The following is a 25308-nucleotide window of genomic DNA, read 5'->3' on the forward strand; positions in this document are numbered from 1 at the left end:
ACTCCTCTGGATGTGGCAAAACAAAATGCCTTAAATTTGATTCTCTTTTTTTTTATGGAATATAACATGGCAAGCTGAAATTACTAGCCATATGGTACTGCTAGATAACATTAATTTTTATGGCCAGTTAACATTCCCAGAATTTTTTGCATGACTTGTTCTGAAACAAAGCCTCCCTTACAAGGGTAGTATTTAAAATATTTAACAATGCCTATGACAAGGGTACCATTCAATCAGAACAAATACAATCTGAGGTTGTGGAGTAAAGCCCCAGAGATTTTTACTGAGCTAGTTGTTCACCCTTCAGTTTCTGAATAATGAGGAGCCAGGGGATCTTGGGCTAAGAAAGAGGGGGGGTACTCGGGGTCTCAGGATAGTAGCCATTGATCAAGGTAAGGGAAGTGTTCAATGTTGTAATAGCTGGTATGGCAGTGTCAGCATGAACCAGCTTAATGTTAGTCTTTATCAGATTTCTACTTTACAGAATATAACTCCCAATGTACCTGGAGCCTTGTACTTTCTGAAGTTGATGTTGGCCAGAACAAAGTGGATGATAGTTGGGCAATCTTTCTCAACATCAGGATTCTTGGGTTTAAAGACATAGCATTCCTTCAGTCCTTCTCGATCAAACACATAAGGATCGATCTTTGGAAAGGGGAGCTTATTCATTTTAGCCCACTTTTCTGCAAGTAGAAGTTCCTATGGAAGAGAGGGAAAGATCATTTGTTCAGTTGGTCTGCACATTATTCAATATTAGTTAGGTGTCTACTGTATGCTAGCAGTATGCTCCTTGCTAGGATGAAAAATGACCCTGTTCTTAAGAAGCTTATCAATCTCAAAATATATAAAATGACTCCATAAACAAACTCACTATTATTCTGTCAACTTTTTGTATAGGGCTAGTTCCATAGGAGGCATTGAAAAATTATTAATGAACTGAACTGAATGAAATTACGTCGATGCAATTGCTAGAGAAATAAGCATATATTATGAGTTCTGGGCATTTATAAGCCAAGTGAATGCTTTTTAACCCTTCAGAGTCAAAAAGAATTTGTTGAAGCAGAATGAGGAGCACTCTGTTACTGATTTTTTACCTGCATCTTCTCCACAAAACTGATTAAAAATTAATACATTTTCTGAATGCAAAAACATTGAGTTGCCCTGAATTAGCTTTTTTTTTCTTTTCTTTATTTTGCTTTTGTTTATGAAAAGAAGCTGAGCTTCTGGCATCATTTGTTATTCTATGTGCAGTGGCCAAGAATTGGCCATACAGAGGAACCAAGAGTTAGTTAATAGGCGTAGCAGATTGTCATTGCTTCCACATATGAACTTCCTTCCGGATAAAAGGCTTATACATCCTTACTGGAATGAGAAGACACCTGGCACACAGCCACAGAGCTCATTTGCATCCACTGACAGGTAACGTGACCAAGAAATACAAGGTTGCTGTCGACTACTGAGGTTTCAGGTTTGTTTCTGCCTCAAGGCTGACTAGCACAATGGGTAAGCACAAAAAATAATTACATTTAAACTAAAGAACATAAATCAATAAACAGAGATGCAGCGAATAGAGCTTATTTCTACTGAAATGCAGCTGAAGGGCAAAAAGGACAAATAAGAAGCAGACTGTGGTAGTGGGAAAAGCACCAACTCCGGGGCCAGATTGCCTGAGTTAAAGTGCAAGCTCTGGGACTTTGGGCATGTTCCTTAATGTCTCCACACCCAATATCCTCAAATATAAAGTAAAGATGGCAATGATAGTACATATTTCATAAGACTGCTGTTAGAATTAAATAAATTAATGAGTGCAGTATTTAGAACCATGCCTGTCATTTCATGCTATGCAAATATTTGACAAATAAATGCCAGTAAAGAGAAGAAAAGAGATGGAAGGGGAAAAGTGAAGAAAGAAAAGAGGAAAAAGGAAGAGAGATAGCAATGGTATTGGGGAAATCCCTAAAGGAGGGAAGTTTTAGAGAAATGATCACTATCATCTTAAGTTTTTTAACTACCCTTGTAATCACATTGATTCATTCAATGATAATCATTAGTTGCCAATCTAAGTTCCATGCTAGGAGGTGGGGACATAACACTGAGTGAAACTCTTGTTCTTATGGGATGTACCTAGCCTGGTAGTAATCAAATAACACTTCAGGTTTAAAACTGTGGCAAATGCTATGAAAATAGTATTTATTTGCCATGAGATTTTGCAGTATACCTGGACTATTTCCTCAGAGTGCTTATTAATTCATTCAACGTTATAATTGAGCACCTATATTCTAGGCGTAAGAGAGAGGCTGTCCTTGGATACTTAGGGATTATAAATCAATGGGAAATATAAGAAATAGATATGATAGTGCAGTATGGAAGAGGCAGGGAACATGATGGATGGCTTCATGCCTGGGCTGTGCAGCCTGAAAGGCCCAGCACATCTTGACTTGCAAGCTCGGTGATCTGAGACAAACCGCTTATCACTACAGCTAAACAGGGAAGAAATTATTTTGTGGGAGGAATTATGCAGTGATGCTCTCCTAATGGCACCATAGGGATCATAAGTAACAACAAACGCACATGGACCAGGTTGTGTACTATCCTTGAAATAGCAGGCTCCCAATCCCATTTTATCTACATTTCAGCTGTTTCTTATTTCTCAGCAACTCATATATACATAAATGAGTTGTAAAATAAAGTTAGCACTATTATCTTCCTGAACATTGCTGTGAGGATTAAATGAGATCATGTATTTTTAAAAACTCAGTAATTTATATTTAAGAAAACAAGTACTTTAAAATAGCACCTTATGCTTTGTGACCACCTAGAGGGGTGGGATAGGGAGGGTGGGAGGGAGACGCAAGAGGGCTGATTCACTTTGTTATAAAGCAGAAACTAATACACCATTGTAAAGCAATTATACTCCAATAAAGATGTTAAAAATAAATAAAAAAATAAAATAGCACCTTAAATTCAGAGAAAAATATGTTTTTCATTGAACTTTCACTGTTCCTGATGCTTCTAGAATGTCGTGAATTTTAAGTTGATCGACTCTCTCAATGCCATTTACTGAGAAATAAAAATCTGGGAGAACAAAGGATTTGATTTATATTAAAGCATTTGTTTCATGAACTGTTAAGCTAAATGTGATTATATTTTACAGAAAATCCCATACATATATATGAATAATTGCTTGTTAGAAACTTGCGAAAACTTTTATCTCTAAATCATTTTTCTTCCTGTTCAGTTGAATTATTCAGCCTGTTATTTCTTGTCTAGCACTGTTCCCAGTTATTCATTAAGGATTATTCAACATCAAAATAAAACTAAAAGTTCACGCTGTGGAATTGCGTGAGAACAAGGAAAAGAAGGAGCTTTCTAGTGTTTCCAAACATGACTCAAGGGTATGACCAGTGATGTGTGGATGTGTGGAGAAAGAGGAAAAGGGGAATTGTGTGAGGTAAAAGACCGAGCTATTTTTAGATAAATATTTTACGCTGGAATCAGGAAGTGATGGAAACTTTCCCTTTCCTTATATGATCCTGACATGGAAAAGATTAAAAACTGATGACTATAAAGGCAGTGATTACAGGATGGAAAAGCCATCTCCTCTCTGATGTCTTGTTTCTCTGTCTGTAATGGCTAAGAAACAATGACACAACTATAAGTAGAGCAGACGAGTTTGAAAAGAGTATTTTAGAAGAATGCAGTGAGCAAAAAAATTGCTGCTCCACAAATTACAGCAATATGCCAGAACTGTGTTCTAACCATCCATTTTGGTTATTGTTTGACACCTCAGACAGTTCAGGTTTCCACAAGCTAATTCATGGTAAATTCACGTAGTACTAACTAAAATGATTTTCTGTGGAGATAAAAACTTGATAGTGTCCTTCCAAGTGACACTTTGTAAGATATTTGTGCTCATTTTTAAGTACTAAAACATCTTGAAAGATAGGAAAAACAATCTAAATAACATAGAAATATATTCAAACTATAGTGTTAATGGCATATATATGCCATTTTATTTATTTATATATGTAAATAAATATATACTTAAATTAAATTTATATATGTATAATAAATTAGCTTTTCTCTAGAGGAAATGAGGGTTTTTTTTCTGTATAAACCTAGGCTATGTGTTTTCTAAGATATTTATCATTATTCAAAATCTATTTTTAGATTGGGGAGAGGTATGGAGTATAATTGTGTAAATAAATTTACAGAATTTTTAAAAATTATTGAAGCAACAATTGTATAAGATACACTGAATATAAACAACAATTTAGAATTCATTATTTTGTGGTTATGGTCATTCCCACTTCCAAAAAATGTATTATATTAGGTTCCAAGAGCTTTATAATGCAATAGACATGAAATAATTTTCTATATCTAACAGTGTGTAGAATTTACAGAGCACTTTGTACTTCTCCTTAGTTCTTTTTCACTAAGAGGTTACTATACATTCACCAAAATATGTAAGGAGAAATTAATGTTGGGTATATCTCCTTATCACAAGGCATCTGATCCTCCATGACCAATACAGGTGTAATGGGTTGAATGGTGGCCCTCCAAAAGACAAGTCCATGCCCTCAACCCCCAAGACCTGTGAATGCAACCTCATTTGGAGAAGGGGTTTTTGCAAATGTAATTAAGGGTATGGAGATGAGATCATTGTGGATTAGCTGGGTGAGCCATAAATCCAAAGACACATGTTCTTACAAGAACACACACGCAGAGGAGAAGGCCATAGGAAGACAGGGGCTGAGATTGGAGTTATACAGCCACAAGCCAAGGAAAGCCTGGAGTTACTAGAAACTGGAAAAGGCAAGGAAGAATTCTCCTGTAGAGCTTTTGGAGGGAGTGTGGCCCTGAGGACACCTTGATCTCGATTTCTGGCCTCCAGAACTGTGAGAGAATACACTTCTGTTGTTTTAAGCCACCATGTTTGTGGTAATTTGTTACTGCAGCCCCAGGAAACTAACACAAGAGGTAAATCTGTAAATGCTTCATTTAATAACATGCAGTTCCTTTCATCAGACATGGTGGACTGACGCCCACAGAGCTAACACTTGGATTGGTTTGGCCATGCTGGTTTCATCCAACCTAAAAACCATAAGTACATCATATACAGAGGTTCTAAACCAAGGATCATGCCATAAGGTCAATAAATAAATCAAGTTAGTGTGGAAAAATACAGATTCTTTTTCTGTGTTATTTGTGGGTAAATGAAATTTTGACCTTGAATGAAAATATAGGGAGATAAAGTTAATTTAGATATATTGCTTCTATAATTTGTAAAGACTGGCTCATTTAAAATTTTCCTTGCTTCTCTCTTCTTTTTCTCCTTCCTTCATTGCCTCCTCTCCTTCCTTCTTTCCTTTTATTTTTATTTATTTATTATTTTATTTTATTTTTTTGGCTGTGCCACACAGCTTGTGGGATCTTAGTTCCCCGACCAGGGATCGAACCTGGGCCCTCGGCAGTGAGAGTGCGGCATCCTAACCACTGGACTGCCAGGGAATTCCCCTTTCTTTCTCTTTTAAGAGAATGAACGCATAGTTCTGACTTCTGGTCATTGAGCATTTTAAAAGGCCTGAAAAACAGTGAGATTTATGTCCAATATACAGCAACATAATATAAAATAACAATTTATGGCATAGCAACCCAAATCTATTATTCTCCATAAAATTTTGTAAGGTAAAGACTCTCCAGAAGTAAACTAAATTTCCCTATATTCCTTGTTTTCTCCTCAAGACATCCAAAATTATTTCCCCTTAAATTTAGTCTGTTTATTTTGCAGACTTGAATATGAAGACCCTGGCTTATTTTTATGATCAAAATTAAAGATAAATCCTATTAAAATTTTCCCTGGATGGATCCTACTGGTAAAATGAATTTGGATAGCATATATCTAAGTTACTAAATGGTTAACAAAAAGAAACTTGACAAAATGAATCACAGAGCTGTTTTTCTTAAATCATTTAATAACACTATTTAGAGTCATGAGGTTCTTTATATTTGGACTATTATTAGGGTGTGTGCCCACTAGTCTAAGAAAAAAACAAAAAAAACTCCAGTATCACTGACATTGACGTCATGACCTTTCAAGGCCAGTTATAAAATACAATATGAACTTTGTTGCCTTTATCAAAAGCCATGATATCCATCATTCTCTATCTCCCTGACAAAATCTGAGATTTAACTATACTTATGAAATGCTTATGAAATAAAGTTAACGGTTCTAATTTTTTGCTCTACTCTTTAATTTCAAATGGTATCGATATTTTAGTCTCAAAAATAGAAAATTATTCACTATTTAATCACCTTAATAAAATCATATTGCTTATATCCAGGTATTGCATTGGAGCTTCTCCTCTTCTATCAAAAACTTTGATGTAGATTCAATTTTTAAACCTTACAATATTATACCTAAAATAACTATTCTACTTTAGCATTAATAGTATATTTTTATTAATTTAAAAATTATAGATGAGGAATCTTTTAGATCCATATTGAAATGAGTATTATTATAATGACACTCTATATAACAACACTCATAAGTTTAAAAAATCATTTTCAGTATTCCAAATGAGCCTGAAAAGTTCATTTTGTTCACTTTGAATTTCCTGAAGTTCATTTTTAGAGGAAAAAATGTATTACATATAATATATTGCAATTTCCTTTATATTAAGTCTCTGATTCATTCCAGAATTATAGGCTTCATGCTATACTAAACCAGTAGTTAAAGGATAGTTAAAGGTTAGTTAAGGGATATATTAACCAATAACCAATTGTTACTGGTTAAAGGATATATTAACCAATAACCAATTTAACCAATAGTTAAAGGATAAAGTACATATTCATATATGAGGAACAGGGGTAGGATGTAAGGAACTGACAAAATAATTCTAAAGCACATCTATTAGCATGCACAGCTGTAATATTTTTTTCATGCCAGCAAAGCTGTGTAAAACAAGGGCTTGCATGTACACTCTAATATAGTAATGTAAAATGGTGCAGCTTTTTTGGAAAGTGATCTGGAAATACTTATTAAAAATCTTAACTAATGCATATCTAAGAAGCCAACTAAAGAAATAATTAAAAGTGTGATTAAAGACTCATGCACAAGGATGATCATTAGAGGAAAAAGGTGACAAGATAGCAATAACCTAAACGGTGAAAAGAGAGCATTGTTAAATAAATTCATGCATAACCACATATAAAGATATCATGCTGTGCTTAAAATTATGTTTGTTAAAATATTTAATGGCATAGTAAAATGCTCACAATGTAACTTTAAGTAGAAAGAAGCAAAAAATATATGACCCTAGTGTTGATAAACACACACACATGCACGCACGCACACAGTGAAGAGAGAAAAAAAGTAAAAACCAAAGTATCAGTAGCCATTGTCTATGAATAGCAGAAGCACTTGATGTATATTCCAAATTTCCAAATTTTTTACAAGTATTCTTCTTAATTGGAAATAGTGAATCAAAGTATGTTTAAAAACTAGACAAAGTACAATGGTTCTTTTTAGAGGTACAAAGTAATATTCTAAAACCTTCTTCCAATATCAGTTCATTAATGTAGTGGAGCTCTGATTCATATATAAAATGATGGCTTTGACATTTTACACTCCCATTGGTGAAATGAATAATCAGCTTCTCTTACCACCAGAATGAGCTTCTAAACTATCATGGTAGCGTCATCCATTGAAACGAACCTGCCATTGCTGCTCATGGGTCATCAAATCCTGCTCTTGGTTTTCACAGTCACCTGCCCTGGTTCAGTACTTCACTGTCCTATGCTTGCATTACAGTAAATCTCTCTTAATTTTAATCTCTTGTTCTCCATCCTCCAATTCATCCTACTTTCCATTATCATATTAATCATGCTAAAATTCCAATTTCATGAAGTCATTTGTCTGCTGGAAACGCTTCATTGATTGTCTGTTGGTTATCATCCAACTGTAAATTCCTAACGGGAGTGTAATATCTATCACTCTAATCAGATCACTCCTCAGATGTGCTCATTGCCATTTCTGTGCCATTTTCATCCTATTTCATTTATTTCCCTGTTCATCTACTCCAGGACACACCAATCTATTTTTGTATGGATCTCCTAGAATACACCTAGTTATATAAACCCAAGTAACTATTTAACAATAAGTTACTTAACTTCCTTCCAAATGACTTTGTGTATAAAAGTCTTTCCCCCTACCAAAAGCTAAAATTTTATCAAGATCAAGAACCGTATTTTGGGCTTCCTTGGTGGCTCAGTGGTTAAGAATCCGCCTGCCAATGCAGGGGAAACAGGTTCGAGCCCTGGTCCGGGAAGATTCCCACATGCTGCGGAGCAACTAGGCCCATGCAACACAACTACTGAGCCTGCGCTCTACAGCCTGCGAGCCACAACTACTGAGCCCTCGTGCCACAACTACTGACGACTGCGCACCTAGAGCCCGTGCTCTGCAACAAGAGAAGCCACTGCAATGAGAAGCCCGTGCACCGCAATGAAGAGTAGCCCCTGCTAGCTGCAACTAGAGAAAGCCCGCGCTCAACAAAGAAGACCCAATGCAGCCAAAAATAAAATAAATAAATAAAAATAAATTTAAAAAATAAACAAAGATATTACATAGTTATAAAAAAAAAAACTATGTGTTACCATTAACTGCTGTGCACAGCACAGAGCACACAGCACAGGGGTGTACAAAGGAGGCAGCTAGTGAAAAGAGAAGAACATTACATTTTCATTCTGGAGCCTTAGAATTTGGTCCAACTTGACTACTTCTTAACTACCACTTTCCTAGCCAGATCCTGAGCTATGCTCTTTTCACCCATTATCTTATTTAATGTGTTGATGTGATGAGATTTCTTATCTCATCAATCCTTGTTTCTTTGTCTGAATACCACTAACTGCCTCAAAAAAGGTAAACTATGAAAGCACTTTTAAAATATGAGGTTTAGGGGACTTCCCCTGGCCATTCAGTGGTTAAGACTCTGCACTTCCACTGCAGGGAGCGTGGGTTTGATCACTGGTCAGGGAACTAAGATCCCACATGCCCTGCGGCATGGCCAAAAAATTTTTAAAAAATAAACAAATAAAAATAAAATATGAGGTTTATATATATATTAAAGAGTTATAACCATTATTAGTCTTAAGAACAGTTTAATCATGTACAATATAAAGGAAAACAGATGTCCGAGGACCTGGGTTATCACTGACTCTTCCTGGCTGGGAGATCATGAACTATTTCACTTAATTTCTGTGAGTTTCCATTTCTTAATCTATGAAATGGGAACAATAACTTTGTATCTATTACAGCATTTCATTCATTCACCCACAAAAACTGTCCTACATACTCATAATTTGGGCTAGCACTTACAAAGCAATTAGAACCAAATGATTAAAACACACACACACACACACACACACACACACACACACACACACACACAATGAGTGTTCTAGTCCCCAGGGAGTTCACAGACAGTGGAAGCAATATGATGTAAACAAATATGGACAATAGAACATGAAAATCGCTGTGTTAGAAGAATTGACTAAGTCCTTTGTACTAAAACTATACCTGTGGAGGTCAAGAAAGGTAACATGTGAGCTGCATCTAAAGAAAGTTTGAGGCAAAAGGAACAAATAACATTCGTGGTCTCACTTGAGTGCTGCCCAGCAATCCTTCTACATTGCCCTAGTCAGAACTTTTCCTCGTTTCTTCATATAGGCAGACTCCACTTCCTCCATTCTCTCACCCTCAAAAGATAATGCTGACTCCTAATTATTCCAAAAGTTAGAAGTTATCAGGTGAGTACTTTCCCATCTTCCCTTCTCAGTGCCTAACAGCTAACCTCCATCCACAGCCATAATTTCCCCCCTTCTCTTTTGTCCCAATACGGACATTTCCAGACTCCTCTCCACCTGTATTTTTGTATCTCCCTTCCACTCCCTACCCCTGTAACCTTCCCAGGGGTGTAACTCTATCATGTATGTCATCTGTCCATTCTCCAATAACATTTCTTCATTCATGAGTCCTAACCATCGAAACATTTAAACACACTCGAAGTACCTCCGACGCACCCCTCCACACACACAATTTTCTTATTCTCCACATCCTCTTGCAGATATAGTCCATCTCCTTCTTCCCTGGACAGTTTATAGAATTGTCTCCATTTTCTTAACTTCCGCTTAACCCTCCAATTACTGCAGTATGACTTCTGCCCTCTCAACCCTATTGAAACTGCTTTTCACCAAAGACTTCCTGTTGTTAGATATCTTGACTTGGTTTTATAACACTGCACATTTCCTTGGTTTTTGTCCTTTTCCCCTGATATTATTGTTGGATCATCAAGATACTATTTTATGTCCTCTTCTCTTCTCATAGTATACACTCCCCGTGCATCGTTTTACTCATCTTTCACCTGCTAACTCCCAAATTTCAGCCTAATTTTCTTCATGAACTTTAGATATGGTGCATCATTCTTGTCCTGCTCAGGACTATGAACTTGAACAAGGGTCACGGGAAGTCATTTAAGAGTTTTTTTAAGCAGGGAAGAGACTGAATCACATCTGTGTTTTGGAAATATTACTGAAAATAATGTAGAAAATAGGCTAAAGGGATAAGAAATTGGGAGGACTAAGGTAGCTACAAGGCAATGCAAAAGAATGTGGCAGACAATGGAATGCGACATAAATTCTCCTTACCTTGAAGGGAGGACTGGAGTCACTTGGCCTTGCCGAAAAGTCAAAGGAGATGACGAGATCAACTCCTCTTTGAGGTCTCAGGATCAAGGGGTATGGCAGGTTAAATGTGAGGCCGCTGTCCACCACATGAATCTTTTTACTTTTGACATCCAGAGGCTCATATATCCGCTCAAATTCATCAGGATCTTTAAAAAGGATAGAAAAGAAAAGAATGAATTAAACAATCATTTAACATTATTTAGGATATTAAAAGTATTTGTTATGTAAACGTGTGAGACGAATTCCCTATGGTCAGGCCCTCAGGGCTTGGAGACTTCTGGTTTCTTCCTCTGTAATATCAGAATAAAAGAGTCTATCAACAAGGCTGCTGTGAGGATTAAGTGGGATGATACATGGAAAGTGCAAGCAAGGCTCAGGCCCTAGTAGTAACTCTACTCTGTGCGCCATGATCCCTGTTGTAGCATTACTTCACATTACATAGACCTTTACTGTTTAAAAACATTTCCTCGTGCATTATCTTGCTTAAGTCTTAGAACGGACGTGAGATAGAGGATATCTAGAAATGGAGGATGAAATACATTAAATTCATCTCTAAAATGACACAACTTGGGAGTGGCAGAGTCTGAAGGGATCCCACATAGCATCTCTCTAGGTGATGGGAGTCTAAGAGAATAATCCCGCTGACACATTCAGCAAACATGTATTGTCTGCTACTCTTCAGGCCCTCCTCCAGGTGCTGAACAAGAGAGATGCAAACTCTGCTCCAATAGAGCACACTGCTGGTAAATCAGTGAACAAATATATTAAAAGATGGTTCGGGCAGTGATAAATGCAATGAAGGAAATAATAGAGGGTAATGGGATAAGGAGGAACTTCAGGTAGGTAGTCAGGAGAGACCTCTCTGAGAAGACTTTGAGACCAGATTCATAAGAGAGAATTGGCCATCTAAGGATTTGGAGGGGGTGGTATTTTTTTCCAGGGAGAGGGAAGAACTAGAGCAAAGGCCCCAAGGCAGTAAGGAGTGGTATGTTTGAAGAAGTACAGTGTGGCTACAACTTGAGAGTAGGATGAGATGGCAAGGGATCTGAAGGAAAGCAGGGGCTAGAAGTCATTAGTTTTATGAACAAATAATATTGATAACATGTTGCTGTTCACATGTATGTGTGGTGATTCTAATCCTCTTCCTAGGAGAAAGAAATGTGATCAGAATTAAATTGATTTGAGCTGAATGAAATGACAGGCAATTATTTTGTTCTGTCCCCTTGTCCTCACACCTGTTCCCACTTGTTCTGTTAGAAAGAAGGGCAGCATAGCTCAAGAGGGAGGTTTATTACAGTAGGATAGAGTGAAGGTGCTCATGCTAGACATGCATTATGACCTCTGAGCCAGATTTTAAATTCCATTGGTGAGCATTTCCATAGAGGAAACAACAAAAACTAGAGGATCAGAGCAACCTGTGCTTATAAAATCACCTATAAAATGTAGTTAATACCTATTACCCAGGAACATGTTCAGTACATGATAGAAACCCATCACATGTTAATTCCCTCCATATATTTCTAAATAAGAATGATGCTGATTATAATTCTCTCGCAGTCGATTTTATCACTACATTGTAAGAGCAAGAGATCAAAGAGGAAAGTAAATCTTTAAATTCTTAATGTCTGATTAAAATCCACAGTCCTCATCATCACTAGAAGCTGAAACTAAAACACCAATGAGACAATTAGCCAGGACGCTTATTCAATGTGAATTGAAACAGTTCTCAATTAGACTTTGGTTTAGTTACTTGAGAAAACATTAATATCCTTACAAGTTTCTCTAGTTAACAGTCACTGTTTTCTTCTCTCATATCTATAAAAATCTCTCATCTCTAAAATACTGAATAACAAAGGAATGTTAGAAACATTTACTAGTGATGCTTGTAAATAAAGTGGAAAAGAGTTTACATCTTAGGTGATGTGCACTGAAGGGAAGTAGGAAGATGTGAAAAAACGGTCTTAGATGAAAAACAAATATGCTAAAAAAGAAAACCAAGAAACAATGGGGGATGGGGGTGTTAGACAAGAATAAGGTCATGTAACTGAATGAAAAGGCAGGTCAAGTTAAAAAAGAAAAAAAAAGTCATGCTATGTCCAGGGTGAATGCCTAGGCCAAAAAGGAGAGAGCAGAGATACCATTCTTTAAATAATTATCTTCAGGTTAATTCTATTTTCTTATCAAGTATCTATGTAGTGACAATGAACTTTGCCACCAGCCAGAATTCTAAATATCTATCTATCACAGAACCTGAAACTTAAGAATTATAAAATTGAAATATATATATATATTATATATATATTATCAAACCCAACTGTAACATCTATTCCTCTGAAATTTTTATTGTTTAAAAATTACATATGTGAGCTTTTTAAAAAGGTGAAAAATTATGAATCTTTATCTTATATTAGTTTTAAAATATTTTACTAATAAGCTAGAAATTTATATTTGGGTACTTTTATTTCTCCTAAAAGCAGCTTTATTTTGAGCATCTATAATCTATTAGAAATTTCATATATAAGATTTATCATCCTTAGAAAACTCCTCAGAAGACAAAGGAGGTATTATTAGTATCATTTTAAAGATAAGGAAATGAGGCCCTAAGAGGTTCAGTTTCACACTGTGAGAGTCAAGTTTCCAAGCCAGGTCCAGGAAGTCTAAACCCTACACAGTGTCACACTGTTACTTCAGAAAGTGGCACAGCCATAAGGCTAAAAGGGTTTGAAATGGGTAATTTAAAAAACAATAACTGGGGATTTCCCTGGTGGTCCAGTGGTTAAGACTTTGCCTTCCAATGCAGTGGGTGCAGGTTCCATCCCTGGTAGGGGAGCTAAGATCCCATATGCCTCACAGCCAAAAAACCAAAACACAGAACAGAAGCAGTGTTGTAACAAATTCAATAAAGACTTTAAAAAAATGGTCCATCAAAAAAAAATCTTAACAAAAAGCAATAACTACAATGTATAGAGGCAATCTACACATGCATCTATCAATCATGAAAACCACATTGATATGTGTATTTTATCACAATTAAGCATAAAAAATTAAAAACACATTAATGGGAATTTTTTTTACAGTGACATGATTTTCCCTAAAATAATAAAGTACAATGATAATTCACAAATATTTTTCTCTGGTTTTATAAACTGATGCTTTAAATTTTAGTTAAAAGATTAACCAGAAACAGACTATTTCTTTCCTATTCTGTTTGAGTTCCCCCTTCTCATCATGAAGCTGATAGTCTCTTTTTTCCTGTTTTAAATCCAAGATTACATTTGAGAGAAAAATCATCATGTGGACCAATTCCCAGCGCTGGCATGTAGCTAAACACCATGGTTCCAACCTTCCATATAAACTGACAGGAAGCAATGTTTCTTAATAGTGTTGTAAAAAAAAAATAGTTTTGCAAGATATTAACAGATATTCTATATACAAATTAAGAGTTCCATGATCGAATAGGTTTGAGAAACACAAGATTCAACAACTTAAAATAATAACAAATTATAATGCATGTTCCCTATTTTCCTTACTATGCCTTGGACTAATAGTACTTTTTAGTGGAGATGCTACTTAATTCTGACAGTAACTCTATAAGATAGGTAACAATTGTTTCTATTTTATAAGTCAACCATTGGAGTAAACAATGAAGATTGTTGCTTCCTCACTAACCTACGGGTCCATCAGGATCAGGTTGCTAGTTTTTAGTTTCACTCTACTTTTCTATTGTTGTTAGCCGAGGTTACGCTAAGTAATGGCTCAGGACTGTCCAGCTAATAAATGACACAGCTGGGATTCAAATGCAAGTGAAGCTGCTTTTAAAGTACTATACTTGAGGCATCTTTAAGTAGGATTTCTCAAACTCATTAGGGTATCCCATGGCATTGTGAAGAGGGGGATGGAGTTGTTAAGTTTTTCCAAATTTATTTGAACTTGAACCCGATTTATTAATATCTACTAAAACGTCATAGAAAGTTTGATGAATGCCCCTATGAAAGAACATCCTCCCGTAAATTAAAGTTTACATGGTTTCCCAACCTGTGAATGAGTTAATCATCACACAGATTCAATTTATAATGTACAAATATTTGGATGTTTGTGTTTTGAACTCTGGCCTAAATGAACTCATGTCTTGATTTCTAATTCCAGATGGTGTATGTCACAGTAAATAATATAAACACAAAAGTAAACAGGAAAGAAGTCATGTAACTAATGAGTAGCTTCTCCAGAATTAGTTTCCACAGGTATACAACTATTTTGAAGTAAAAAAATGAGGGGAATTTCTTCATCTTATTTCTCTTGTTTTCAAAAGATGGTCTGCAAGGTGAAGCAATAGGCACAAAAGTAATACACTAACTTTTTCTCATTTTAGGTTGAGAGATTATTCTAAAATGCTCGAATTTTAATCTGTATAAACAAAATCCATATAAACAAATTAGTAAACTAAATGTAAGATTTTTCCCAACATAATATCTAGATAAGATTTTTAAAAATCTCTAAAAATAAAAGAGAAATAACCTTAATTAATGTTTGAATTGTGGTATTTTAACTGTATAATAAATAAAAGTTTTAATGACGATTTTGTGAACAACGTTGATAATATTTTATGATAAACCTTTTAACATTTCATTTCAAACATACAGTTTTATTCTAAAATTTGGAAATAACCAGAGGGAGATAAACAGAGTCTATTTTCGTAAGGGCTTTGTCTGAAAAGCACTAATCAATTCAGTATATTCAGTCTAAAGTGCAGTCATTTTTAGCAATGTTGGTTCATAAGCAACAAACCTGAATGAACTTGTCACTCACCGAACTGGATTTTTGACTAAAGTCAATATGCTGTATACGTTTTTTCAATCGGATAAATATAAAGTGACTGAAGTATAATTTAATGAGATACACACTGAGAAATAATATTTAAAGTTCCTTCTGAAGCTCATTAATCTAAAACAATTTTAGGTTAGAACATTTCAAAATATCTCAACAAAAGAAATATTCAACCTGTGTAATATCATATTTTAGGATGATTAATATTTTCTATCTCTTCATGTCATTTTATGAAAACTGTCTCTGACTCTTTTTTCAAAAGGCACCGAATAAAGAAGTCAGATAAGGTGATGCACAGCTATTATCCTCCAAGCACTAGAGAGAGGGCAAATGAAGATCATGCATCCTCGGGGACTTACAATTGCATCAGGATCAGTGTTCCATCAGGATCAGAGTTGCTGGCTTTTAGTTTTACTGTACTTTTCTATCATTGTTAAATAAAGTATATAAGTCCCTCCAAGAATCAAATTTTCAAGGAAGGGTCATGAAATGATTTTAATCGTCATGAGGCAAGGACTGCATGTCTTGTTGACAACTGGATCCCTAGTGCCACACACATTGAAGGAGCTCTGTAAATACTGTGGCAATGCAAGAAGGAACAAAGGAGAGAAGAAAGATGGAAATGAAGAACAATCTGACATACGCTGAGAATAATGAAAGAGGCAGACTTCCTAAGGGTACCAAATATATCTAATAAAAATGTAGGATGTCCAGTTAAATTTAAATTTCAGATAAATAGCAAACAATTTTTATACAAGGATGTCCCAAATGATGTTATAAAGGGCATACTTATATTCTCTCTCTCCCTCTCTCTCTCTCTCTCTTTATATATATATATATATATATATATTTATAAATTGAAATTCAAATCTAACTGAGCACTGTATTTTTCCAAGCAACGCTAACACCTCCAAATCTACATAAACCATTGCAAAACCACCAGGAAGCTGTTAAAATGTCTAGTGCAGAACTTGTGCTGTGCAAACCACAGAAGGAGCTATGCTTGGTATTGTGATCAAAGTAATAAAATAAAACAGATGTAATAAGTACACACAAGGAAACTTCCATTTTTACATCAGCAAGACGATGACTGATAAAACCAAGGGCTATGAGGAAGAGAGTGAGCAGAAGGGAAAGGCTTCTGAGCAATGTCAAGAAGCCTATTCAAGTGTTCTAATTCTAGCTCAGTTGAGGAATTCTAGGTAAACATGATGCTATCTTCTTTGATCTTCCTTTTCTATGGAGTAAAATAACTAATGATTCTTTCTAGTCCTAAATGCTCTACGAGGCTGAGTTTTTTGTTTGTTTGTTTAAGCCCATCATAATTCATCCATAAAGCCTGTTTCTAAAGAAGATACATTTAATTGGTATTGTAATAGCAATAAGTTAAATCATAAGTAACACAAAAAAATAAAATCACTGATTGTATGGTCAAGTGTTTTTATTTTGGATGAATTTAAAAAGAGACACTGACTTTATCACAAATAGACTTCTATTATAGTTCATATGAAAGGGTTTGCATTGCAGGTATATAATCATGTCCTAGACTTTGCTTCCACAAACATAATGCAAAATATAGTGAGTTTCTACTCCTGTTGTTTAGAAAACAGGGGTAACTTTTGTTTCCGCAATTTCCCTTAAGCTCAAGCAACAAACAGAAACAGCATTACCTAAACAATAATAAGATCTAAAGCCACGTCTAATTTTTATAGGTAGAATCCTTAAACAGTAGTAGAAAGTTTTTTGGAAAATTTTCTATTTACATTCTCATAGCCTCCTGTCAATGTTCTTAGGCAGAAATGATTGAGAAATGACATTTGGGCAGTTAAGGGGAAAAAGATGGTATGAAGAAGTAGAAAAAATTTAAGATGCTAGGTGCATTATAAGAAAGATAATTATGTAGTGATTAGTCACCAAGACAAATTTACCTTTTAATTTGGAACATGCATGGAACTGAAGAATCAAGGCAAGTATTCTTTGGAGTTTGGTTAAGTGACACACCTGAAAGTGAGTGGGTTCTTATGAGGTTCTTAAGTGGCCTTAAGAAAGTTACCTAACCTTTCAGAGAACTGGAAGGGACACTGCAGATGGGCGAACTCAACTCCACTTACACCCCTAGGGGGCACACATTACTGCTCTGCACTGGAGAGATAGGCTGAGGACCACGTGTACCAGATTCCCTCCCAACTCTGGATCTGCTGAGACCTATCCTCCGCCAAGGAGAAACACCCACGTGAGATCTGAAGGGGGAAATGAGACAGAGGCTACGTTTCTGCTATTTCTACTGCCAAGCATCGCTGTGGGCGGCGTTTGTTGCGGTGATCCTGAAGTGTTTTTGCAGTCATTCCTAGGTGCTCAGACTGGAGCTTGCTCCTCCAAGCCCTGGAACAATTTTGTAAGCACCTACTTTAAACCTCTTTTGCTTAAACAAGGAAGAGGGTTTCCTGTTTGCTGTGAGTGAACCTTGACCAATATAGAGGGGAGCAAAGTCCCCCTCAATATTTCAATGAAAACTGTTTATGCTGACATGACGATGTCATTTCCTGCCCAATGTATTTCTTCTTCCAAAAAAACAACTCAGAGCCCTTCATACATTCAATGCATGTTTTAAAATTTGATTGTAAATTAATTACTATTAATAATTAAAATGCTCCTCCCCAGAGAAGGAAGAAAGATCTCCTGAATTAGCTTCCATGGATTACATTTTGTGTACTTACCTGCTACAGCTGCATCCAATTCATCTTCCTCCAAGGACTCCTGGGTGGTAAAGTCTCTCAAAGGAGACATCGGATAGGATGTATTGAGATTCAAGCCCAGCATGAAGTTGTGCACCTTCCCAGCTCGTCCTTCTCTGGTATTAAACAAAGCTGAGTCACTCACCAAGGCCATTATCATACGTTGGACCCAACTTGCTTGATTATCATTTTGATATTCCCTTTCTGCTTCTTCATTTTCAGTGCCTAAGGAAAAAGAAAAGATCATTATACAGATTCCAAAAATCCATAATAACGAAAAAGGTCTTTGGGCAATGGAATGTTAACATTAATGATGAAGTGCCACAGCTTTTGATTCAACAAACATTTGTGTAAATTATAGTAAATATTTCCGTTAATCATTTTTGTTCTTAACTTATTCTTACTGTACTGTTTACCGGTAGTCAGTCTAAAGGCTGTACTCTTGGCAGTGTTGCTTGGCCTATTCTTTAATTTCCAGAGAAACTTCTGTTCTTCCCTTTCCCCAATACTTTTCTTTCTTTTCCCTGGCTACACACACACACACACACACACACACACACACACACACACACGGAGGGAATATCCACAGTAGCTAATCCCCTTCCTTTCCCAAGTTTCCTTCCCTGTCCTGTTTAATAAACATCCAGAAATCATGCAGACTGAGAGCAGACAACTGGAGGATTCAACATATATTTGCCCTCTGAACGGTCATTTCATTCTTGCTTATAAAGTTTGGGGTTTATAAGTCTGTAAATTAGGGCTTCCCTGGTGGCGCAGTGGTTGAGAGTCCGCCTGCCGATGCAGGGGACACGGGTTCGTTCCCCGGTCTGGGAGGATCCCACATGCCGCGGAGCGGCTGGGCCCGTGAGCCATGGCCGCTGAGCCTGTGCTTCTGGAGCCTGTGCTCCGCAACGGGAGAGGCCACAACAGTGAGAGGCCCGCGTACCGCAAAAAGAAAAAAACCAAAAAACAAAAGTCTGTAAATTAAACATATGTTTTAAAACGTGTTAAAATTCAGGAATCTTCCAAAAGAAGCCGTTTTCAATGATTTTTCCTTAAAATCTATGCACTCATCACTACTACTGGGAAGCCACATTGTGTAGTTATTTAGAGCAGTGGCTCCAGAACCAGACTACCCTGGTTCCAATCCTCTCTCCATTGTTTACTAGTTAGTTGACCCTTCTCAGTCTTCATTTCCTCATCAGTAAACCTCATAGGGTTGTTGTGAGGATAAACTAAGTTAATGCATTCATGTAAGTTTCTTAGAAAAATTTAAGCCCACGTTAAATTATCAACAAACACTAGTTGGTAGTAGAAATAGTTGTAATAGCAGCAGAGTCATAATCCTCATCACCAATATTATTCATTCATAACTCGAATCTAAGAACACTGTGTGGTAGAGTACAATCCCCCCTACCTAAATCCCTTCTGTTCAGATTTCTGGGAACCCTGGATATAAATATATATGCATATATAAATCTATATGTGTATGTGTGTGTGTGTGTTGAGAGAAGAAAAAAAGAATCTATGTTCAAACTTCATAATTTTCAATAAATGGTAACTAAACACCCATAAGACCAAAATAAATATTGATTTTTATCTTCAAAAGATTAGCTTAACTGAGCTCAGTAAATGGAGGGATCTTTCTCTCAATAAACAATCCAGATGATTGCCTAGTCATGAAAAAACAAATATACAATCTTTTCTACTCCCACATTTTTCTCATGCCAAGTATAACAAAGAAAATCTTTCAATAGAATGAATCAGGCTTTAAAATGAATGATTTATATCTTAGTTACACAGGATATGAATAAGACATTTAATTATTTTCCAAAGGTTTGGAGCTCCCTCCTCTTTTTCTTCTTCTTCTTCATCATCACTGTTGTTGTTGTTATTATTATTATTATTAAATTTATCCCACTTCTATACCACCAGTGGATCTGCTTTCCTTATGATGTTTTTGGAAATGACATCATTTGTGGGACGAACCCAAAAGTCAACAGATAAATCAAATCTATTGCTTATTAGCTAAAATTCTAATAGTAAATTTCTATTTATTAGCACTTTACAACTTAAAACCCTTTGTATGCACTTGCTAAGTTGATGATTACAGCAATTCTGTGAGAGCAGGTAAAATGATGCCAGCACAGATTTGAAAAAAACTAAAGTTGAAAATGCCTAAAGACCTTGTTCAAAATCACGTGACTAAAAATGAAGGGGCATCAAGAGAAGGAGAAAACAAGCCACAGACTGGGAGAAAATATTTGCAAAAGACACATCTGGGGAGATCCCTGATGGCCTAGTAGTTAGGATTCCAGGCTTTCACTGCCATGGCCCGCGTTCAATCCCTGGTCAAGGAACTGAGATCCCACAAGCCGTGTGGGGTGGCCAAAAAAGAAAGAGAATTGATTAACCCTTCAATTTAAAAAAAAAGACAATAAGAAAAAAGAATTCTGCTCAAAGTAAAACATTGTTTAACAAAACTGTTAACTGCTCATCCTCCCCAAAATTAAAAAAAAAAAAAAGACACATCTGATAATGGACTGTTACCTAAAATATACAAAGAACTTTTAAAACTCATCAATAAGAAAACAAACATCTCAATTTAAAAACGGGCAAAAAACCTTAGTAGACACCTCACCAAAGAAGACATATAGATGGCAAGTAAGTATATGAAAAGATGTTCCATGTCACATGTCATCAAGGAAATGCAGATTAAAACACCAAGATGACACTACACACCTATTAGAAATGTCAAAATCCAAAACACTGAAAGCACCGAATGCTGGTGAGGATGTGGAGCAACAGGAACTCTCATACATTGCTGGTGGAAACACAAAATGGAACAATTACTTTGCAAGACAGTTTGGAAGTTTCTTACAAAACTTTATTATCACATGATACAGAAATCATGCTTCTTGATTTTTATGCAAAGGAGTTGAAAACATATCCAGACAAAAATCTGAACATGGATGTTTATAGCAGCATTATTCATAACTGCCAAAATTTGAAAGCCACCAAGATATTCTTCAGTAGGTAACCAGATAAACTATGGTATATCCAGACAATGAAATATTATTCAGTGCTAAAAAGAAATGAGCTGTCAAGCCATAAAAAGACATGGAGGAAACTTAAATGCATATTACTAAGTGAAAGAAGCCAATCTGAAAAGGCTACACACTGATGATTCCAACTATATAACATTCTAGAAAGGCAAAATGATGGCAACAGTAAGAAAATCAGTGGTTGCCAGGGGCTGGGGGTGGGAAGCAGAGGGATAAATAGAGCACAGAAGATTTTAGGGCAGTGAAAGTACTCTGTATGATACTATAAAGGTAGATACATGTCATTATACATTTGTGAAAACCTGTAGAATATACAACACCAAGAGTGAATCCTAAAGCTTGGGCTTTGGGTGATAATGATGTGTCAGTACAGGTTCATTGATCGCAATAAATGTACCACACTGGTATAAGATGCTGAAAGTGGTGAAGGCTATGTGTGTGGGTGCAGGAAATATATGGGAACTCTGTACTGTTTGCTCAATTTTGCTGTGAGTCTAAAACTACTCTAATAAATAAAGGCTTTTTTTTTTTTTTTTTTTTTTTGCAGTACGCGGGCCTCTCACTGTTGTGGCCTCTCCCGCTGCAGAGCACAGGCTCTGGACGTGCAGGCTCAGCGGCCATGGCTCACGGGCCTAGCCGCTCCACGGCATGTGGGATCTTCCTGGACCTGGGCATGAACCCGTGTCCCCTACATTGGCAGGTGGACTCTCAACCACTGTGCCACCAGGGAAGCCTTATAAAGACTATTTTTAAAAAATGAATATTAAGAGCTAATAAGAAATCCTCAGAAACATCCTAAATATCATTCTCCAATGTAGGCTGGCACTAAAACCAAAGCAGTCATATTCAGAGGGTCCTTGAACTTCTCAGCCTTAAGAAAACCAGCTAGTACTGCAGAGGTGATCAAATGTACTGATCATTTTGGCAATTTACTTAATAATTGATAAACCATTATTACATCTACTTGATAGTCCCCAAATCAATATATAATTAATTCTAGAAATGCTAGGCATATGCTATCTACTCCCTTTGTACTATCTCCCTTCATTAAAAGGAAATTCAAAATAAAACAAACAAAAAAAAAAGACCGGAACAACTGAAAAATAACAGCCCAGCTATGAAAAGAGATCTTTAATTTTAGTGTTGATTCAGCAAAGATTAAACAGGCTCTTCCAATATCTATACCTTGGCTGGTGGAGTTCTTTAGGTTTTGGACAAGAAAGCATTTAATATCTTTTAAAATCTAGATGATTGTATTCAAACTATAACAGGACATGTTCACCCAGTTGTTATAAAATCTTCTCTTTGTTTTTTGTTTATTTGTTTTGGCTTTTGAGCTATTGGGAATATTTGTACCAATGGCTGTGTCAAAATGTCAAATCATTCCATTTTACCACATAACAACTGCAACAAATATCCGTGATCCTTGCCTTATCTCTTCCCCGACTCCCCATTGACTATCGTGATCCACACGAAGCTAAAAGCTGCCTTGTTAAGGTGTAGAAGTACTCGCTTGTACTAAAAAGTAATATACAAAACAAAAATTTCTCAGTAATTCTACCCTACTTCATCACTGATCCCTTCCTGAAAGACAGAATGTTGGCAATGGGATAAGGCTCAGGAATGGAGTGAGAACATCATTTTCTACAGGTTACTTAATAATAAGATTTTAAAAGATTAAATTTTAATTATTAAAGCCATGTAAAAATGTTCCCAAATCACAATTTCCATGTTGAGAAGCCTGGTGCTCTAATCAGACTTAACACAGAATTTGGTATTTCTACCATCTCAGTTTGTTCTCTGTTCAACTGATAATATTTTTGAGGTATTTAAAAGAAATGAAATAACTTTTAATTATTGCATATTTTAAAATATGCAACTTTTGTGTTGCATATTTTATTACGTATATGGCATTAATTCTTGCTCTGAATTGAAAGCTACCATTCTATCACTCAATGCCTTAAGCAGAGACGACCATTAGCATCTTGAGTGAGAAAATCAGACAATACATTCATGTCCTTTCCTAATCCACTTCTGCCAGAGGAGGTTCCAGCTCTCTTACCTTTGGGTTCTTGTGATTCATCATCACTATCCGAGCTATCATTACTCACAATATGCTTTGCTGTAATATTTTCTGCAGAAAGAAAACAAAACAATTGAAGAATCTCAGATGTCAAGACTCAAGATGAAATTTACTGTAAGGAAGTAATTGTAGCAAAACCACAGTGACGTCTATTAGATTTACTCGTATAAATCTAGATCAATTTAGTAAATCTAAATGTCTTAGCTTTACTAGTATTTTCAAATTTCTCATTTGAAAGCAAAATTTCTCAGGGTATGAAAAATTAGTTTAGAATTATTCATATATGATTTTAAAGGGGAGAATTTTTATTTGTTTATCTTAATTCTGACAAAAAGAATAACTTGATTATATAATTCTTATTATATCAAGATTTTTTTTCTTCAATTAAATATGTTGAAATGATGTTTATGAAGGTCAGTACAGGGTAAAGCCAAAATTTACAAGGGGGCCACAAAATTGTTTCATCAAAATGAATGAAGCTACTAATATATCTTTTGATTTTAATAATACTGAATATTGTCTATTGAAATGTCTGTTTTGGTATCAGTTTGTGCTTCCTCAGAACATATTAAGAGAGCAGTTATAAAAACTAAAATAGAAACCATAAATCTGTAAAACATAACTTATCTTTTACCTTAAGTTATGTATAGCATAACTTATCTTTTTTCAAGTAAAAAGTACCCAAATTATGGAGCACACAAACCATTTTATAATCAACATTTGTAGAAAAATCAAAAATTTTTTTGGACATGTACATGAAATCCTTATCTGTAGAGTGACTTTTTTTCCTTCTGTTAGTCAATAGAATTTTTTTTTTTTAATCCTAAGAAACTGACTCCAAATTTATAACTTTCAGTAATAGAGAGCCATTTGGGCTTTTCAACTGAGAGAAATATAGGTATAACATTTGGTTTCCCCATATTATGCTCCAATTTACCTTAAAGTGTGTCTTTGAAAGAGAGGAAAACAAAACAAAAACCACCTTTGAACACCACTTTAAGAGGTAGACTTTAGTCGGCCAGTGGATGAAAGGGTCACCGGGAGTCCTCAGATTCCCCTCAGTCATCACTCTCGTCTCATTTCTGGAAACCCTTACCTAATCTGAGGTAACACGCATCCTGCTGGCCGGTGGTTCTCAAGGACACAATATTCCCCTTAAGTCTGACACACAGAGAAAGTAAATAAGCTGCCAAACCACTGGTCTCAAAGGGGATGTCTCACAACAAAGAATATTCAAGTATATTGAGTATAAACATTCTCCTTTTCCTTGGCCGTCAGCCATTGTCTCATCCACCTTCAGATGTGTTATTTCAGTCCTATTCTCTTCCTGCCTTAGAAGGAAAAAGCAGCAAACCCTGGATTTATCTGGATTATTTAACACAGAAGAACACAGAGAAGCAAGCCTCACAAGAGGTGGTACTTCTGTTCTTTTTCTCTTCTTTTTTTCTGAACTCTTCACATCTTAGAGAAGAGTTAGTTATTCCCACAGTTAGAGTTGAGAACAGGTTATTCATCTGGGATGTAATGTTCATTAAAATAAATCAAGTCAGAGCTTTTCAGCATTATGCACTTTGCCTTTCAGTTACCCTTAAGAGCATGTGGCTCTGTAGTTAAGGTCAGAGAACACTCAAAAGTTCCACCAACCTTGGCTGCTTATTCACTGAGTGATGCTCGGAGGACAGGAGCAAGTTCAAGGACAAAGTGCCTTTTTGGTTGTTTTTATTTTTATATTAAAATCTTTGGCTCTATTGCAATCATAAGATCACTTCTCCATTATTTACTAAGAACTACCCCCAAATATTAAGGACTATAGCAAGTTACTGCACTTAATATAAATATCACATATCTAAAGTCA

At 35.8% G+C, this 25308-nt stretch overlaps 1 protein-coding gene across 1 annotated transcript in view; it reads right to left on the bottom strand.

Moving 5' to 3' along the window:
- Positions 1-25308, bottom strand: part of PLA2G4A (phospholipase A2 group IVA) — a 137160-nt gene that overhangs the window by 12190 nt on the left and 99662 nt on the right. Inside the window, exons 12-15 of the mRNA XM_082833494.1 lie at positions 23433-23504; positions 18288-18530; positions 10708-10892; positions 504-699 (exon numbers count right to left, since the gene is read on the bottom strand). Coding sequence (XP_082689620.1) covers positions 504-699; positions 10708-10892; positions 18288-18530; positions 23433-23504 — 696 coding nt within the window. The remainder of the gene's footprint in view (positions 1-503; positions 700-10707; positions 10893-18287; positions 18531-23432; positions 23505-25308) is intronic.

Source organism: Leucopleurus acutus (genome assembly GCF_964270905.1).
Source record: "Leucopleurus acutus genome assembly, chromosome: 2".
In the NCBI taxonomy this organism is placed as follows: Eukaryota; Metazoa; Chordata; class Mammalia; order Artiodactyla; family Delphinidae; genus Leucopleurus; species Leucopleurus acutus.